The following is a 21154-nucleotide window of genomic DNA, read 5'->3' as shown; positions in this document are numbered from 1 at the left end:
CTATCAGGGATCTTGGACTATAGTTTTCTTTGCCTTGTGTGTCCTTATCTGGTTTGGTATAAGTGTGATATTGGCTTCATAAAAATGTATTTGAAAGTGTTTCATTACTTCCTATTTCATGAAATAAATTTGAGAAGCATTTGTATTAGCTCTTCTTTAAAGGTTTGGTAAATTTGGCTGAGAATCCATCTGATCCTGGGCTTTTCTTTGTTGAAAACTTTTTATTAATGTTTCTATCTCCTTGCTAGTCATTATTCTGTTACGTTTTCTAGGCTAAAACATAAGGGGGGAAATCCTATTAGTACACATATGTATGTACCACAAGCCAATTAGTGCAGAAAAAAAATCACCTAAAGAAAAAGAAAAAATTTAAATCCGTAATTAAATTTTTATTAAATTCTTAATGAAAAGGAAAAAGAATAGCCTCCTCTGATGTGGTCAAAACACTTAAACAGAATGGATGGTCACTGCCTATGCCCAGCTGTCCTTCTTTTCCATTTCTTCTTGGGCTATGTACTGAGAGAGAGGAAAGACAGCCAAACAGATAAAGACAGAGACCAAAGAGAGCAAGAGATGGTGGTTGTTAACTCCTTGGTCCACCTCCAGGTGAGTGGCCTGTGACTGAAGTTAGCTGAAATAGTTCTCAGCTTCCCTTCTTAGCGCTACAAGGTAGGACAGAATGGGAAGTATATTGCTTGGAGTTTGTCCATACAGACCAAATCAATATACTTCTGGGGGAGGCTGTTTTGGAGTTTTGTGGGGGATGTTGTGATGGCTGTGACTTAGGTTTAATTAGGCCTTAGGAGCTCTGTTGGGTGGTATCTGCTGTGGAGAGATTAGGTCAACACATCCATAGGGCCCAAAAGATGCTGATCTTTCCTGATAGTCTGGATCTCAGGAGCCTCCCAAGAATTATACTTGTGGGACAGGGGAGCCAATCTTACATGTAATCTGCTGGATATAAACACAGTCTTACCCAAGCTTAGTCCCTGAGTGTATTTACACCAGCCTGTTTAGAATTTCAACCCTCTTCACTTGTCATGTGAGGTGGTAGATATAAAGGGAAAGTGAGTTGAAATCCTCTTCATTTTCTGACTTTAGTCACGCTGAGTACAATCTTCTTTGTACTTGTTTCTCTCACAATCTGCTAGGTACATGTTGGGTGCTTCCTGGAGCAGTTTACTATAATCATCTGGGCTTCTGCAGTAGCAAAATGCAGCATGGATACCTCAGATGACCATAAAGTCAATAAGATAATTCAGATCTAAATAAAACATTATAAATCAGATGGACTAAACAGACATCTACAGAATATTCCACCACAAAGTAGTTGAATTTACTTTTTTCACAGTAACTCATAGTACAATTTGCAGAAGAGAATATTTCTAGGTCACACATAAGTCTTAGTAAATATTAAAAAATTTGTATAATCCCATGTACCTTCTCTCAGGTCATGATAGAATTAATTAGAAATCAAGAGCAAGAAAAATAATAGAAACTACATAAACACACAAAGATTGAATAATTTATATTTGACAGAATTATAGAGGTATGAAATATAATTTGCTAAATTCATTCATTAGTACTTTCCTTTTTCTTCCCCTCTTCCCTCTCCCTGTTCCTTTCCTTCTATTCTACCGATCGATCAGATTAATTCCATACTTTAAATCAAAAGTTTCTTCTATGGAATAAATGAGAGAAGAAATCAAGAAATTCTTAGAAAAAAATGAGAAAAAAAGACACAACATATCAAAATTTCTGGGACAGTATGAAGGCAGTTGTAAGAGGAAAATTTATAGCATCGAGTACCAACATTTAAAACATAGCTCTGTGAAGAAGAACTAATACCATTCTTAAATTATTCCATGAAATGTAAAGGGAAGGAACTCTCCCAAATATATTCTTTGAAGTCTGTATAATACTGATACATCAAGGAAAGAAAACTACAGACCTATATTCCATTCCTTGATGAACATAGATGCAAAAATCATTAATAAAATACTAGCAAACTTCATTCAAAAAACATCAAAGATAATACACCAGCATCAAGTGGGTTTCATCCCCAAGATGCAGGATTGTTTCAACATACATGTATCAACAAATGTAATTTGCCTCATAAATAGAATTGAGAACAAGAGAGCAGAAAAGGCCTCAATAAAATCCAGTACCCATTATTGTCAGAAACATTAAAGAAACTAGGGATAGAAGAAACTTTCCTCAAAACTATAAAGGCTATACTTAGGAACCCTAAACCAACATAATACTGACAGAGAAAAATGGAAGCATTAACTACAAAATAAGGAAGAAGACAAGAATGTTCATGATCACCACTCCTATTTAATATAGTTCTTGAAACTCTAACCAGAGCAATCAGGCAAGAGAAGGAAATCAAAGGGATACAGTATGAAATGAAGAAGTCAAATTATCTGTTTGCTGATGACATGATCCTATATCTAGAAAACCCCCCCCAAAATTACCAGAACAATTCTAGAGTTGATAAATCAATTCAGCAAATAGCAGGATATAAGATCAACATTGATAAATCAATAGTTTTTCTGTACTCCAATAGTGATTCTGCTGATAAAGAAATCAAGAAACCTATCCCATTCATAATAACCTCAAAAAATAAAATACTTGGGAATTAATCTAACTGTGGGGATGAAAGAGCTCTACAAAAATTGCTGAATACTGAAGAAATAAATTGAAGAGAACTTAGAAGATGGAAAGACCTTCCATGTTCTGGGATATACAGAACAAACAAATGTCAAAATGACCACACTACCCAAAACAATCCCAGTCAAATACAATGACATTCTTCACAGAAGTAGAAAAAGCTGTCCTAAAGTTCATTTGTACTACAGAATTATAGTTTAAAAAAATAAAAAGCAGTGTGGTATTGTCATCAAAATATATATGCAGTCCAATGAATAGAACAGAAGACACAGAGACAAACCCACATACCTATAGTCATCTAATATTTGACAGAGGTTTCAAAAATGTATGCTAGAGAAAAGATAGCCTTTAACAAATGGTGCTGAGAAAACTGGATATCCATGTACAGAAGAATAAAACTAGAACCCCATCTCTCACCCTGCATAAAAGTCAAATCAAAGTTGATCAAAGAATTGGACCAGAAACTTTGCACTGCTTGAAGAAAGCATAGCGTCAGTACTATGATTCAGAAATTGACCTCATTAACAAGACCCCTAAAGCTCAAGAAATAAACCAAGAATCAGTAAGTGGAATGATACCAAATTTAAAAGCTTCTGCACATCAAAGGAAACAAGAGCATCAAGGAGAGTGTCTACAGAATGGTAGAACATCTTTGCCAGCTACTACAACAGGGAATTGACACCCAGAATTTATCAAAAACTCAAAAACATTTAACACACACACAAAAAAAACCTCACCAGTAAATTGGCAAGGAACTAAACAAATATTTCCCAAAAGAAAGACCAACAAATATATGGAAAAATATTCACTAGCTGTAGCAATCAAGAAAATGCAGATGGAAACTTCCCTAAGATATGATATCACTCCATTCAGAATGTTAATTATTAAAAATACAAATAATAATACAGGCACAGATGTTTGGGGGAAAGTACACTCATAAATTTTTGGAGGGACTGCAAATTAATATAATTATTCTGGAAATCAGTATGAAGACTTCTGAGAAAACTAGGGATGGAGCCACCATATGTCCCATCTATCCCATTTTGATATCCAAAAGAACTAAAGTCAGCATACTATAGTGATATGGCCACATCAATGTTGATAGTAGCACAATTCATAATAACCAAATTATGGAACCATTGCAGATGCCTATCAATAGATGAATGGATAAAGAAAATGTGGTCATACACACAATGAAGTTTATTGAGCACAAAGAAAAATGAAAGTACGACATTTGCTGGTAAAATGATGGAATGGGAGAACATCATGCTAAGTGAAATAAGCCACATTAAAAAAATTGAGGGTTGAATGTTTTCCCTCATGCAAAAGCAAGAACAAAATAAAGGAGAAAGGAGGGTATCAGGTATCATAAACATATTGTAAAGTGGGGTAGAAGATGGAGATTGAGAGAGAGAGAGAGAAGGGATAGGAAAGGGGAAGAAATATGGAATGAATTTTACAAAATGATGCTGTGTGCATATATAAATACACCAGGGTGAATTCCATCTCCGTGTATATGTCAAACAAATAAATAAGTGAAAGGAAGTTCTTTAATGTAGAAGAAGAATAGAAGGAAGGAGCAAAAGTAGTAAGTAGGGCACCGAGGACCAAGATGGAATAAATCAAATTGTATGATTGCATGATTTTATCAAAATGGACTATGTATCACTATAATGGTATAATAAAAAAAATATAAATGATAAATAAAGTTTAAATGTACTGATTTACTTTTAAAATAAAAAAGGAATGACAATTTTTTAGTTTGGCTATAGTACCAAAGATAATTTTCCAAAAAGACCATCAAAATTCTCTTTCCTTTCCTAACTATATATCTATGGGAGACATTCTATGTATGTCAAACAAAGCAGGGTGGCAGGAATATTACAGAATCCTGAATAAGGAAGCAAAATGGGATTGAAGAGATTTGCAAAAGCATAAAATAATGCATTATCTAAAAGTCCCTTGTCCTACTTCCTTATCCATCTCCAGTATGTAAGAAGATCTATCCTCCTTACTATCCTTTTTTATAATTTTACCTAATTGTCCCAAGCACCATAAAAACTACTCTCCTGGGCTGAGGATGCAGCTCAGTGGTACAGCACTTGTCTAGCATGCACAAGGCCCTGGATTAAATCTCTAACAAAAAATAAAGGCAAAAACAACAAAAGAACCTCTTTCTTCATCTCCTATAACTCATGGTGAACATAAACAAATATCATTTATACTTAAGATTATTATGCATTTTAAATTATACTCACATATGCATCTTGTTTGCTAATATATTGGTAAACTGCAATATTAGGAATGCTTTCTTTTTATTGTTTTTATTGGTTCTTTTAATTATTTATGACAACAGAATTCATTTGATATAATTATACAAGCATGGAATGTATCTTATTCTAGTTAGAGTTCCATTCTTATGGATGTACATGGTGGTGGGATTCACTGTGTTTTTTTCATATATCTACATGTTTTCATATATCTACATGTCAGGTTCATTCCACTGTCTTGTTTTTGCTTATCACCCCTCCTTTCCCTCTGTTCCCTATTTTCTAATCTGCATTTCTGTTCTTCTCCTTATCCCAAGCCCGCTGCCCTTATTGTGGATTAGTTTCCACTTAGAGAAAACATTCAACCTTTAGTTTTGGGGGACTGGCTTACTTCACTTAGCATGATAGGGATTACTGAGAAATTATTCATAATCATCATTTTGAATATTTAAATTTTCTTATCTTTTTCTGTATAGCAAATACAATTAACATCAACATTTAGGATTTTGCTTAAGGATTTAAAACATTATTAGGGATGCCTTCTTTGCTTCTTTGATTGCTCAATGCATACCAATACATCTTCCAAGGGTCTATATAAATTATTTATATATATTAGTTTTGAAAATGAAGATATCAGAAAAGATAACTAATAATGATGTCATCAAAGAATAATTCTTCCCTCAAGAGATGAACTGTTTATACCTAAGGGGTTTCATGAGATTTAGCTTAATGAGACTTATAAATTCTCAAGCACATAATCAACTCCATTTGAGTTGGATTGACTTTTCTCCTATTATTTCAGGGCAGTTAGAATTATCACCTACAAGTGTCTAAACCCTTGCCCAGTGAGTAAAACTCTCTTCTGCTTTCTCCTAGGTAAAAACACATTTCAGTTCTGATATAACTCAGGCTGTACAGCAATTAAGAAAGAAAAGACCTAATTAGAAGTCACTGTCCAATCTTAATGGTAAGTTTTCTTTTTATCATCTTCCCTTTCTGTCCACCCTTTTACCATCTTTTTTTTTCTTTTTTTGCTTCTTTTGTCTTCTTTCTCCTCTTTCCTATTTCATGTTTCTCTCTCTGTCTGCTCCCATGATCAATTTACCTTGCATTTTATTATTCTCATTCCATTTTCAGATTGTATCCCACAAAACACTAAGTCTATTAATTCTGTTTATGTCAGGTTTACTATGCAATAGAAAACCTTTAACATTGGAATACGAGATGGTAAAAGTGAAGAGGAGGTGGCAGAAGAAATGAAGAGACAAAAACCAGGAGAAAACACTAACTTACTTGTGGAAAGAAATTAGAAAGTCTGGGAAAGAGTGCTGACTAGTTGAGTAGATGCAGTAAAAGAAAAAATAAATGAAGACCTATGGTCATGATTACATTGAATTTCTTCCATCATTTATCTTCAGCCTAAAGTTACGTGCTGTTTTCAATTATCATGAACATTTATACATCACCTTTTAAACTAATTTAAAGGGATTTACTGAGAAAATTATTCATGATCATCATTTTTGAATATTTAAATTTTTCTTGTCTTTTTCTGTATAGCAAATACAATTAACATCAACATTTAGGATTTTTCTTAATTTTGCTTAGTCAACTCAATGGAAAAAATAAGATTTTGTTAAATTTGATGCCAGTGCAGACTGATTTTTAGTTTTGAAAATGAACTATTGGGGCATAGTAATTATACAGAGTTGTAGTTTCATTATGGCATATTAATACTTTTAATAACATAATTTGATCACTGTTACTCCCCATTACCTATCTTTATCCTCTCTATTCCATTAGTCTCCCTTCTACTTTCATGAAATCCCTTTTTGTTTCCCTCTCTGACTTCCACATATGAGAGAAAACAAATGTCACTTGTCTTTCAAAGTATGACTTATTTCATTTAATATGCTTTCTAGATCTATCATTTCCCTGCAAATGGCATAATTTCTATATATATATATATATATAAAACTCCATTTTATATATATATATATATATATATTATATATATATATATAATCCATTCATCTGTTAATGGACAACTGAATGATTTCATAACTTAGCTACTGCAAATTGTATTGCAATAAACATGGGTGTTCAAGCATCTCTAATGTTGACTTTTATTATTTTGAATAAATACTGAAGTGGTATAACTGGATGTTTCAATTTTTAGGTTTTGAGGAATCTTTCTATAGTAGATGTAATAATTTACATTTCCACCAACAGAATGTCTTGCTCCTTTGTTCCTGAATCCTCAAGCATTCATTATCTATATTTTTAATTATTACCATTCTGACAGGAGTGAGGTGGAATCTCAATGCATTTTTTTAACTTGCATTCTTCCGGATGGCCAAAGATGTTGAACATTATTTTAATATAGTTGTTGGCCATTTGTGCTTCTTTTGAAAACTGTTCAGTTCATTTGCCCATTTATTGATTGGGTTATTTACTTTTAAAGGTTAAGGGGTTTTTTTGGGGGGGGGGTTACTTCTTTACATATTCTGAATATTAATTCTCTGTCACAAGAGTAGCTGGCAAAGATTTTTGTCATGGTCTATAAGCTATCTCTTCACTCTGTTGTTTCCTTTGCTGTGCAGAGCTTCTTAGTTAGATACCATCCCATTTACAGATATTTAGTGCTATTTCCTGAGAGATAGAAGTCCTATTCAGGAAACCATGATTCATTCTGGCCTATGTGTTCGAGTGTTGATCCTATGCTTTCTTCTAGAAGTTGAAAAGTTTCTACTTTTATACCTATGTCACTGATTCATTTCAAATTGAATTTTGTACAGATTGAGAGATAGGATATAATTTCATTCTTTTATGTATGGATATTCAGCTTTCCCAGCACTCTGTCTTTTCCTCCACATGTCTTAGGCTCCTTTATCAGCATCAGATGATGGTAGCTACATGGGCTTGTGTCTACATCCTCTTTTCTGTTCCATTATCTGTATGTTTGTTATTATCTAGTATCATGCTGTTTTTGTTACTATGTCTCTGTAGTATAATTTGAAATAGGGTATTGTGATCTTGTTGTCATTGCTCTCTGTTTAGGATTATTTTGACTATTTTGAGTTATCTGGTCTTCCATATTAATTTTATGATTGTTTTCTCTAGTTCTGTAAAAACTGTCATTGGTATTTTGATGGAGATTGCACTGCATCTACAGATTGCTTTTGGTAATAGGCCATTTACTATGCATGAACAGGGAGGTCCATATTCTAGAGTCTTTTTCAATTTCTTTCTTCAGTATTCTGTATAATTTTTGTTGTAGATATTTTTATGTTCTTGGTTAGTTTTATTCTTGGGTATATTTTAAGGTAGTGTGGATATAATTGCTTTCCTTTTTTCTCAGCAGTTTCATTTTGCTGCATGAAAAAGATACTGATTTTTGTGTTGATTTTGTGTACTGCTACTTTACTGAATTTGTTTATTGGATTTAAAAGTCTTCTGGTAGAGCCTTTAAAGTATTCTAAGTAAAATATCATATCACATGCAAATAGGAATAATTTGATTTCTTCCTTTCCTATTTGTGTTCCTTTTATTTCTTTCTCTTTCCTAATTGATCCAGCTAAAATTTCAAGTACTATATTGAAAAAGAGTCATAAGAATGAACATCTTGTTTTGTTCTTGATTTTAGAGAAAATACTTTGTTTTTCCCCATTGAGTATGATGCTCATTTTGTGGTTTCACGTATAGCCTTTATGATGTCAAGTAAGTTCCTTCTATCTCTAGTTTGTTCAAGGTTTTTATTATAAAAGAGTGTTGAATGTTGCTGAAGGTTTTTTTCTGAATCTGAGATAATCATGTGCATTTTGCCCTGGATTCTATTTATGTGTTGCATTGTGTTTGTTGATTTACAAATGTCAAATCATCATTGTATCCCTGGATGAAAACAACTTGATCATGAGGTATGATCTTTTTAAGGTGTTGCTAAATTCTATTTTCAAGTATTTGTCAATATTTTTGCATCTATTATTTTCATCAAAGATGTTGTTCTGTAATTTTTTCCTGGATTTTTCTTTACCCAGTTTTGTTATCAGGGTGATACTGGTTTCATAGAATGAGTTTGGAGGCATTTCCTCCCTTTCTATCTCATGGAATCATTTGAGAAACATTTGTATTCATTCTTTAAAGATTTGGTAAAATTCAGCTGTGAATTCATTTAGCACTTGGCTTTTCTTTGTTTGGAGTTTGTTGTTTTGTTTGTTTTACTGCTTCAATCTCATTGCTTGTTTTTCTCTGTAGTATTTCTGTCTTCCTGGTTCAATTTTGATAGATTGCATGGGTCTAGAAAGTTATCAATTTTTTCTAGTTTTTCCAATTTATTGGAGTATAAGGTTGCCAAAGCTTCCCTAATGATCCCCTGATTTCAGTAGTGTCTGTTGAAATAGTCCCTTTGTCATTTGTAATTTTATTCATTTGAATTGTCTCTTTCTTGGGATTGTTTCTGTCTTGCACTAACAGTCAGCTCTTTGAGTCAATTACATTTAAATGTCACCGTTCAGACTAAAGGTAAGCAACACAATACTCCAGTCCTTACTTATTGAGAAAAGTGGAAATCTACTTTTACATGCATATTCAACTTTTTACTCTCACAACAAAAACATAACTCATAATTTAAAGATGACTCTATGATGATATTTTTTATTTGTAGAAAATAATTTCTCAAAAAAATATTTTCTCTGTGCAAAGCAGTAGATTTTGCTGAAACTTTTCTTACATAAATCATTTTTTTAAAAATGCCTCATCAGTGTATGAAATCAATAGCAGTTGCAGTATTTTGACATTGTTACCTTCACATTCTACCATTCATAACTTTAGATATTTTTTTTCTTCAACGTTTTGCCAGAACAGAAGATCAAGAAGCAGCAATGGGAAACCATACAATAGTAACAGTGTTTATCCTAGCAGGACTGACAGAGGACCCCAAATTGAAGATTGTTCTGTTTATCTTCCTGCTTCTCACCTACTTACTAAGCATCTCAGGCAACCTGATTATCATTACCCTCACTCTGCTGGATTTTCGTCTCAAAACTCCTATGTATTTCTTTCTTCGAAATTTTTCCTTCTTAGAAATTTCTTACACAACAGTCTGTATCCCCAAATTGCTCGTTAGCATGGCAACTGGTGACAGAACCATTTCCTATGACTGCTGTGTCGCTCAGTTATTTTTTGCCTTCCTTTTGGGTGCATCTGAATTTTATCTGCTGGCTGCCATGTCCTATGACCGTTATGTGGCCATCTGTAAACCTCTGCATTATACAACCATCATGAGCACCAAAACCTGTGTCCAACTGGTCCTCAGCTCTTGGATGGCTGGTTTCCTCATCATTTTTCCAGGACTCATCATAGGTCTAGACCTGGAGTTCTGTGACTCCAATGTCATCGATCATTTCTACTGTGACACTGCTCCTCTATTGCAAATCTCCTGCACAGATACACATGTGTTGGAAATGATGAGCTTCGTCTTAGCTTTCGTGACTCTCTTGGTTACTTTCTTTTTAGTGGTTCTATCATACGCATCTATTACCCTAACCATTTTAAAACTCCCTTCTGCCAACCAGAGAAAAAAGGCTTTTTCCACTTGCTCTTCTCATATGATTGTCATCTCGATCTCGTATGGCAGCTGCATCTTCATGTACATTAAACCCTCAGCCAAACAGCGGATATCCTTAATGAAAGGAGTATCCGTGCTCAATACCTCTGTTGCCCCACTTTTGAACCCCTTCATTTATACTCTAAGAAACCAGCAGGTGAAGCAAGCATGTAAAGACTTGCTACAAAGAGTTCTGTTTTTTATCTATGAAGTAGGATCACAATGAGGTTTATAAAGAAAATTCATTATTAGCGAAAATTGCAAAGGAAGTAGCTGGATTGGGCCCTAATTTTCTTTTCTGTTGCATTATTTTATATATTACCATATTTAGCCTTTCACTTCTTTCTGGAGTGTCATGACATTTACATGAGCTGTTTTTCCCCAATGGTTTGCCTTTCAAAATAATAAACATTTTTTTTTTCTGATCTATTAGAAGCATTTGCACATCTGACTCCTTCCTGTCTGCTTCTTTCATTCAAATGTAGATATTTTACATGTTTTATCAACTTAAGATATCAGTTCATTGATAGTATTATTTCCATATGTATGCAGTTGGTTTAGTTCTTATTATCATATCTGATTTTACATAAAATCTTAATGAATTCAAAATAATTATATGATGTAACATCTTTGGGATTTCAGTTTTCCCCTGACTTTATCATATCCTAGTACACATTTTTGGTTTTCTTTTCTAATATATTTGGAAGTGGGAAATTGAGGTTAAAAGACCAATGTTATTTATTATCTTGACAATTTAAAAAATCTCATACTGTGCTCATGTAATAAAAAAAGTCATATTATATATTTATTACATTTTATTCAATATAGATAAGTAAATATTAAATCACATGAATGCACTCTGTCTGGGTAACTTTGATTAGGAATAAAATTAAGCCCAGAAAATTAACTTTTGATACTATTTCAGCTCTTCCTTATTCATCTTGAAACTGTGTTCCTTAAATTAAACATCTATGCACAGTGACAATAAGTTGTTTTATTCTGAGATATTCTGAGGCTAACTTGAAGTTATAAAATGACTATTAGATGAAGAGACTAATGCTAAATATGAATTTATTTATATTATTAAGTGCATTTAGCATATCTATTAAGAAAATATCAAAAAAATTACATCACCTAAGCTTTTCTCTTTAAAAGCACATGATCTAGTACTAGAAATGGAGTACTAGTCCTAATAATGGAGAGTCATCAATAAAATTAGTTTGAAAAGACTTTTGGAGAAATTGAAGTTATGTATTTTTAAACGATTTAAAAAACAAATGTCTATATGTAACTACCATTTTATAAGAAACACAAGAGGTGTTAAATGATACCATAAGGATCCACACTGTCTAACTCAGAATGCAGTGTAGTGGATAGCAAAATCACCCAATTAATTAAAAAAAAAAAGATACAGGCACATGAATATTTATAGTGACTCAATTCACAGCTGCCAAGTTATGGAACCAGCCCAGGTGCCTGTCAACATGAGTGGATATCTTAAGAAAAGATGATATGTATACACAGTGGAGTTCTACTCAGTCAAAAAAAAAAAAAAAAAAGAATGAAATATGGCATTTGCTGGTAAATGGATGGAAATAGAGAACATCCTGCTAAGCAAAATAAGCCAAAATCAGAAATCAAGAGTTGAGCATTTTCTCTCATATGTGAAACTAAAGAAAAATAAGAAAAAGAAGGTGGTGTGAGGAGGGGATAGGATATTGTAATGATAAAGGGAATATCAGTAGAGTAAGAGAATGAGAGGGAAGGGGAAGAATGGGAAAGAAGAAGAAATATAGAATGAATTTAACAAAAGCATGTATGTGCATTTATAAATGTAACAAAGGGGATTTCTTTATGTACATGTGGAAAGTATCCATCAAAAATAAATAAATAAATGAGCAAAAGGGAAATCAGTAGAGGAGAGAGAATAGGGGGACCTAGGCCTGGAGGGGAACAGGGAGTAGAATAGGGATTGAAATCAAGTTCCTTGCCCGTATGATTTTGTCAAAATGCACCCAACTACAATGTTTAGCTATAAGGCTCTGACATTTTTTTAAAAAAACACAAATGAAATGAAGGCATGTGCTGGTAAATGGATGGAACTGAAGAACATCATGCTAAAGTAAAATAAGCCAGACTCAGAAAGTCAAGGGTCCAATGTTTTCTTTCATATGTGGAATTGAGACCAAAATAAGTGGGGAGCAAATCTGGGGAAAATCCCATGAAACTAGAAGGGCAATCAGTGGAGCAGAGGACAGGGACTGAGGGAAAGGAAAGAGGGACTGGAAAAGGGAGCAATGGTGGAATGAAGTTGACAAAGTGTGTTGTCTATCTACACGTGTCACAGTAAATTCCACTTTCATCTCTAAAGCACTAATTTAAAATGTGAGTGTGTGTGTGTGTGTGTGTGTGTGTGTGTAAATGAATTGAAGGGAGACCAGCACAGTAGAGGTAAGGGAACACAGGGAAGGAGAAGGGAAAGGAAAGAGGAAGTACTTGTCAGTCATAGGAGCAAAGTATATTACATGCCTGTAAGAGTATGTCAAAATGAACTCAAATAAAAAGAAAAAAAGGATAGAATAAAAGAGATTAGGGGACATTGTTCTAGATGTTAAAAAAAATTGAGACATATCCATCAACTGTAACTTATAGATATCAGATTGATACTACTTTAAGCAAAGAAATTGAAAGTTGGCATTTGTTAAATGTTTGAATAATTTTAAAATGTGTAGGATGTGATAATATTATTGGAGATATATTTTTAAATTCTTTATCTGTAAGAGTTAACTAATTCTGTATTTAAGGGTGAAATGATATTTTGCTGTTTAAAATTATGCTCTAAAGTATTATGGAGAGAGAGAGACTAAATAAAAATAATGAAATATTTGTGATAGTTAAATTTAAATGAGGGACTGAGAGTTGTTCATTATACTATCTTAATATTCTATCTACACTACAGTGTGTACTCATACATTTTCATAGTAAATATTTTGTGATAGAAATTGGTTTATGAAAATTTAGAAGGTGAACTGTTGAGGGCCGTCTTGGACAAGATGGCGCCTGGCAGTGAGCCAAAGGGCACTGGTTACCAAAATAAGGAAGTACCCAAAAAGGCTGCTTGCTGTTACTAGTTCCTTGGAGACTTATGACGTGTTAACGCCAGGCTCAAGGATTGGCTATCTAATATCATGCCGCACGTGGACAGCTCGTGATTTATATAGTGTTATGCTGGCATTCCTCTGCATGTTCTGCATGAGAGAAAGCTTTGCTATAATTGGCTGATAAGCTAGAAGCCTGGGGGAGGAGAGAGGGAGAGAGAAGAAGAAGGAAGATAGAGAGAGAACAAAGGAGACAGAGAAATAGGGAGGATGCAATAAATCTCATCAACTAAAGATTGGTGGTGTCTCTTTTCTCCCTGCCTATTCCACTGGACGAAACAAGTGGTGACCCGTACGGGGAGCTTCTTTCTCCTTCTGTGTCCTCCCAGGTAAGTAACTTAAGGTAAGCTATAGGAAAACTAAGTAACTTAAGGTAAGTTATAGGAAAACTGTAGGATAGCCTCCCGGAAATCTCTGGCCAGAGTGTATAAGGGGGAGGCCACATAGCCCTGGTAAAGGAGGTCACGTAGCCCCGGTAAAGGAGGCCACGTAGCCCCAGTAAAGGAGACCACATAACTCCAGAATGGGGTCACAAGTGTCAAAAAATCAAATGATAGGAATCATACAAGATGTGCTTAAGGTTAATGGGACTGCCATAAAACAATCTACTGTAACAGCATGTGTAACCACACTGGCCAAGGTTAGTCCTTGGTTTTTGGAAGAGGGAGTCCTAAATATTCCACAATGGGAACATCATAAAGAGGATCTTATCAAAGCAAAAAAAGCAATCCCCGTTACCTAGAGGTACATTTCCCATGTGGCAGCTCATTAAGGAATGTCTAACGTCTGAGAAAGGCAGAATAAAAACTTTAGTAGAAGAAAAAAATAGGTGTTTGGAAGAGATAAAGGAACAACTAAGTGTAACTTCTCAAAAAGAAGAAAAGAGGAGGAGTGGCTTACCGGGGAGGAATTAGAAAGAGCATCAGGGACATGGTCACCCCCACCAGTTGTGTCAGGAAGGAACACCAATCCCTTCCTGGAGGAAGCAACCTGCCCCCCAAGCAGCCTGCCCCCTATATCCCCCAAATTACCCTTTGGAGGAGTTAGCTCATGCTATAAATCAGATGGGTTTTTCACCGTGGGGAGAAGAAACCCCCATTAAGGAAACCTCGACAGTCCCACAACTCTTCCCTGTGCTAGAGGACCAAAATAGACAAAGATTCCACCAACCTCTGGATTTCAAAACAGTAAAAAATTTTAAGGAAGCAGTAGCTACTTACGGTCCACAGGCCCCATTTACAATTAGTATATTGGAATCAGTAGCGGGGTTAAATCTAGTGCGGGAAGATTGGAAAATGCTATGTAAAGCTGTGCTATCAGGGAGCCAGTACCTAGTGTGGAAAACTGCATGGCAGGAAGCCTCATTAGAAATGGCACACTGTAACACTGCCACAGGCTTTCCACAAATAAATGTAGAAATGCTAACAGGAGAAGGAAACTATGAAAGTATTCAACAGCAGATTATTACGATCCTGGGGTGTACGCACAAATTGCTGCTGCTGCCACTAAAGCCTAGAAATTAATTCAAGGAACAGGAGACTTACAGGGACAGTTGTCCAAGGTGATTCAGGGAAGTAACAAACCATTTGCAGATTTTGTTGATAGATTAATCCAAACTGCTGCTAGAGTTTTTGGGGATTCAGAATAAGCAATGCCCTTAATAAAACAATTAGCTTATGAGCAAACAAATAAATGGTGTAAATAAACTATAAGACCATGGAAAAATAAATATTTAAGTACCTATATAAAGGTCTGTAGGGATATCAATGATGCAGTCATAACAGGACAAGTAATAGCCGTTGCTCTTCATGGACCAAATCGGGGGCCACTGAACCATTAAAGATAAAATGGAAATCCAATAATCCTATCTGGGTCCCCCAGTGGCCCCTTTCTAAAGAAAAGATAGAGGCGACCCAGGAAATAGTTAGTCAACAATTAAAGGAAAATCATATCATTCCTTCCACTTCCCCTTGGAATACGCCCACTTTTGTCATAAAAAAGAAGTTGGAAAATGGCGACTCTTTCAAGATCTGAGAGCCTTAAATTCCAGTATGCAGATTATGGACCCAGTGAAACTGGGTCTCCCCTCATTAGCTGCTATTCCAAAACATTATCATACGATCTCTATAGACATAAAAGATTGTTTCTTTTCCGTTCCTGTTTATCCCGAGGATAGCCCTCCATTTGTCTTTTCCATTCCTTCTTTAAATAATGAAGGGCCTAATACTAGATACCAATGGGTGGTCCTTCCCCAGGGAATGGCAAATAGTCCCACTATGTGTCAAATATATGTTGACCAGGCTATATCACAGATTAGACAAAATTGTAAAGAATTTTATTGTCTCCATTATATGTATGATATTCTTTTGGCTCATAGGGAACAGGAGACTTTATTAAGGGTATTTGACAATATTATTAAAACCCTAGGAAAATGGGGATTACATGTGACCCCAGAAAATGTGTAAACCCACAGCCCTATTATCTTTCTAGGTCATCAAATATTAGATAACCTGTGTTAGGCCACAAAAAATTCAATAAGCCACGGAAAAGCTTAAGACTCTAAATGATTTCCCCAAAAATTATTAGGTGATATAAATTGGATAAGGCCAAATTTGGGAATCACCACTGGTCAACTTAAGCCTTTGTTTGATATTCTCCAAGGAGATTCAGACCCTACATCCCCCATAAATTTAACTCCTTAAGGTAGAAAAGCCTTAAAGTTAGTAGAACAAGCTTTAGAAAATGCTCATAGTGATAGAGTTGATCTATCCTTGCCTTTTAATCTCATAGTATTAGATTCTAAATATACTCCTATAGGTCTATTGTGACACACTGGACCCCTGATATGGATCCATTTGCCAGTGTCCCCAAAAATGTTGTTTCCCCGTATCCTGTGATGGTGGCAAATCTAGTTACATTAGGACTTAAGACAGCCCTTCAAGTTTTTGGAGTTCATCCTCAGACAGTTATTGTCCCATACATGGCAAAACAGATTGAAATACTAGTTAACAGTAATGAAGATTGGGCAATTGTCTATTGTTCCACCATGGCCACATTTGATAATCACTTGCCAAGTTCACCTATTGTCAGTTTCTTCAAAAGACATCCTGTTATTTTCCCTCAGGTTGTTAAGGCTCAACCTATCCCAGCAGCAAAAACAATCTTTACAGATGGCTCCTCCTCCAGTACAGCTACAGTAGTTTCTGATAAAGTACAGACTATTATTACTTCTCATAAGTCTGCTCAAAAAACTGAACTAGAAGCAATAATAACTGCCTTACAAACATTTCCTGAGGAACCTTTAAATATTTATACTGACAGTCTCTATATTGCCCAGCCTATGCCACAGCTTGAGACAGCTGGACCTATTAGTCCTCAATCTACCTTACAACAATGCTTTTATCAAGTACAAACTCTTCTGTGGGCTTGCAAAGAACCTTTATATATAGGCCATGTCAGAGCACAATCAGGCTTACCTGAGCCTTTAGCTCAAGGAAATTCTACTGCAGACTCAGCTACTCGAGATCCTCATGTGTTTAATATTGTAAAACAAACAATTTCCATAAAGATTTTCATGTCACTGCTACTACTCTCAAAATAAAATATAACATTACAAAAGAACAAGCCAGAAATATAGTAAAACAGTGTCCTGCCTGTGCACCTCATTTATCTGTTCCTCATTTGGAGTCAATCCTAGAGGACTCCTTCCAAATCATCTATGGCAGATGGATGTCACCCATATCCCTGAATTTGGTACTTTAAGATTTGTACATGTAACTGTAGATACCTACTCAGGATATATATTTGCTACCACCCATACAGGGGAAAAGACAAAGGATGTAATTAGTCATTGCCTTCAAATCTTTGCTGCTATGGGAAGGCCAAAATCATTTAAAACAGATAATGGGCCTGTGTATACTTCTTCTTCATTTCAACAGTTTTGCTCAAAGTTTAATATCTATCATTCTACAGGATTGCCCTACAATCCACAAGGACAAGCTATTGTGGAAAGGGCTAATCAAACATTAAAAGTCTGCTTAACTAAACAAAAAGGGGGAATAGGGGCATTAGCCCCTCCCAAGAACAGACTTAACCTTGTTTTATTCACCCTCAATTTTTAAAATTTGGATGCTATGGACTGTACTGCGGCTGATAGGCATTTTAGTGGAAAGTCTGGTGGCCATCCACAAGCAATGTGGAAAGACATCTTGACTGGGTCCTGGAAAGGACCTGACCCAGTATTAATTTGGGGGAGAGGATCTGTTTGTGTTTTTCCTCAGTTACTAACAACAACCTATCTGGGTCCCGGAGCGCTTGGTAAGAACTATCCATAAGAAAGAAAATGGCACCGAAACACAAAATGATGGTGATGGTGGTAAGCCTGCTGTTGTTAGCTCTTCCTAAAACTTTTGGAGATATATCACTCATGGCACACAAGTTTTCCCTCAATATTTCCTAGTACAGAACTTCTAGGTATCCCTTACCTACCAGTTGATTCCACTGTAAAGCCACTTAATACTAGTCTAAACTTCAAGTTAAGAGGTAATCTTTGCTTCGTCTGGTTAGCCACCTCAGAAACCGCCATGATACAGGAAGGCAATCTCTCTCTCATTTAACTAAGGTGCAGTCAAAAGCAAGACTTTATAGAGGGAAGTAATATACCTGTTTATAGTTATACAGGGTGCGAGGCCAATTTCACTTCCTTTAATCAGTCTATCCCCCCTACTCCTGTATGTGTCACGTCTCCATTTGTGTTCATTCTGTCTAACAGTTCTAAGTTTAATATTAACATTACTAATAACAACGATAATGATTCTGAGGTCCTTAACTGTGCTAACCAAGAGGGTTATGTATCTAGTTGTTGGGATGCTTCTTTGTTTCCTCTGGCTGTGATTGCCAGGATTCCTAAATTTATTCCAGTCCCAGTGACCTTAAATCATAGTGAGTGAAATTTCCTACCTGTGAGAGCAAAAAGAGATTTTGGTATCTCAGCTATTATAGCCATCGCTGTTGCTGTGGCGGCTGCTGCGGCTGCTGCCACTGCTACTGGACTTGTCCTAGGAACTGCTATTCCTACTGCTCACACGCTCAACAACCTGTCACGAGCCACTGCCGAAGCATTGACAACCCAGGAAAACATCAGTACACATCTCACCACGGGAATCCTGATTCTAACCAAAGAGTGGACTTACTACAAGAACAAGTGGACATGTTGACTGTTACCGCACAGATGGGCTGTCTAGTGCATGCCCAAGCTTTATGTGTTACTCCTATACTCTATTCTAATATTACTGCTGTTGCAAATCTGTCCAAACAACTTGAAAGCATGCTTAATGGGGCATGGACTAAAGAGTTTACTAATTTGACTACCCTTTTAAGAAATTCTATATTTGTGGTAAATAGTTCTCAGGTCAAGGTCCCAGGTACGCCAGAGCCATTAGTTTCTTACAGTCAGCATTATAATTTGGTAAACAACGGATGGGAAGTTTTTCTATGATGGAATTGTTGTTCTTGCTGTTATTATTGCTGCTCAGATATCTGTTGTCTCTAAGGAGTCATCAAAGACGGCAAGCCTTAGTGGTACGGCAAGTCCTTATGGCCATGGACCAAGGCTCTGATCCACAGATTTGGTTCTCCCAATTACAGGACTGGTAGTCAAAGACGGGTAAGCACAGGGTGGACTTTATACCAACCTAAGACAGGGATCAAAGCATGCCAACAGCTCTTTGACTCCCAATGATGGGTAAGGATAAAGTCTGACTCTGGCACCTAAGATAGACACAGTCACTGTCCTCTTCTTTTAATAATAAAAAGGGGGAGCCTGTTGAGGGCCATCTTGGACAAGATGGTGCCTGGCAGTGAGCCAGGGGGCACTGGCTACCAAAATAAGGAAGTACCCAAAAAGGCTGCTTGCTGTTACTAGTTCCTTGAAGACTTATGACATGTTAACGCCAGGCTCAAGGATTGGCTATCTAATATCATGCCGCGTGTGGACAGCTCGTGATTCATATAGTGCTATGCTGACATTCCTCTGCATACTCTCCTGCGTGAGAGAAAGCTTTGCTATAATTGGCTGATAAACTAAGAGCCTGGGGGAGGAAAGAGAGAGAGAGAAGGAGAAGGAAGATAGTGAAGAAAAAAGGAGACAGAGAAACAGGGAGGACACAATAAATCTTGTCAAGCTAAAGATCAGTGGTGTCTCCTTTCTCCCCACCGGTTCCGCTGGACGGAACAGTGAACAGTATGGTTAATATTCTGATTTATGTGACTTTCTTTAACTATCTTCTAATTTCCCTTTTACATATTTGATTAAATTTTCAATGTCCCTTTATCATATTTTCAAATATGACAATAGTAAAGATTAATAGAAAAATAGGAAAAGTCAAAATTGTATTGTTTCCTATGTAAAGTTTTACTGCCTTATGTAATCTTTATTTGAAGCAGTAAAACAAAATTAAAAAATTTTCTACAACTGTGTCAGTTGATACTAAGGATAATTATAAGGGTATAATATCCACAGGCACAGTTTTTATTTATGAAATTTCCAAATACTTAAATGCTGTTTACTGTAGTGAAATATGCTAGATTATATTATTTGGATCACTAAGAAGAGCTATTTCTTGAGTATTCATCTATGCAATGCGTCATCCTACATATTTATATTTTCTAATAACATTCTCAATAAAACAATGGAAAAGAAATTAACATAAATAGCCTTGATTTTATCTTATTAAACCAAAGAGAGCTTCCAAGAATTGCAAGTAACCTAGGGTCACATAACCAGGTAGTAAAAGAGACAGAATTCAAATTCATTTCTGCCTGATTCCAAAAGCTATGTTCCTTCTGGTATCAGCACTCCCCAAACAGCCCACAGGACAATGTGGGTTACGGTATAAACAAGACAGTGTTGTTTTCAGGTTTTGGGTTGGGTGGCCTCATCTGGCTTGTATCCCAATTCACTGTAGTGTTTCATATAAATATATATAGGCAACATGCCAAAAATAAAAAATGCTGGGAAGCTCTATAATACAGCAATCATGTACCTTAAGGATACTTATTCTTTTAACATATGCCTGGTACAAACTACCTTGAAAAAGATAATTGTTTATTGTGCACAGAATATTTCTCCTCCCACCACCCTCTCTCACCCCACCACTTTTTATTGCTTTTGGGCAGAATAACTTCATGCATGGGCTCATAAAACACATTTAATCAGTCAAGGTATTGAACTCCTTGCTGAGAAAAGTTCATGGTCTTCTGCATGCTTCTATACCAGGCTTAGCAAAGAACCACATTCTGTCTATAAACAAAGATTCTATTAGAGTTGAGCATGTGGCCAAAGTCAGATCAGAAAAAAAAAAAATCTAATAAATGTTCTCTCTGCCACATTCTGGATCTCTCAGTCCTTAGGGACTTTCCAGGTGTTTGTTTGTTTGTTTTTTGGGGGCCTT

General features: G+C 35.7%; 1 protein-coding gene across 1 annotated transcript; it reads left to right on the top strand.

Annotated features, from left to right (window-relative positions):
* The first annotated feature begins 250 nt into the window (after nt 1–250).
* On the top strand, nt 251–10771 carry LOC124983150 (olfactory receptor 6C74-like). The gene is made up of 2 exons (XM_047550138.1): nt 251–272; nt 9804–10771. Exon 2 carries the CDS (start codon nt 9821–9823, stop codon nt 10769–10771), a length of 951 nt encoding a protein of 316 aa, XP_047406094.1. The 5' UTR covers nt 251–272; nt 9804–9820.
* The last annotated feature ends 10383 nt before the right edge of the window (nt 10772–21154 follow it).

The sequence above is a fragment of the Sciurus carolinensis genome, chromosome 4, assembly GCF_902686445.1.
Source record: "Sciurus carolinensis chromosome 4, mSciCar1.2, whole genome shotgun sequence".
Taxonomy (NCBI): Eukaryota; Metazoa; Chordata; class Mammalia; order Rodentia; family Sciuridae; genus Sciurus; species Sciurus carolinensis.
Note: the sequence above shows the minus strand (reverse complement) of the source record. Positions and strands in the feature narration are given on the sequence as shown.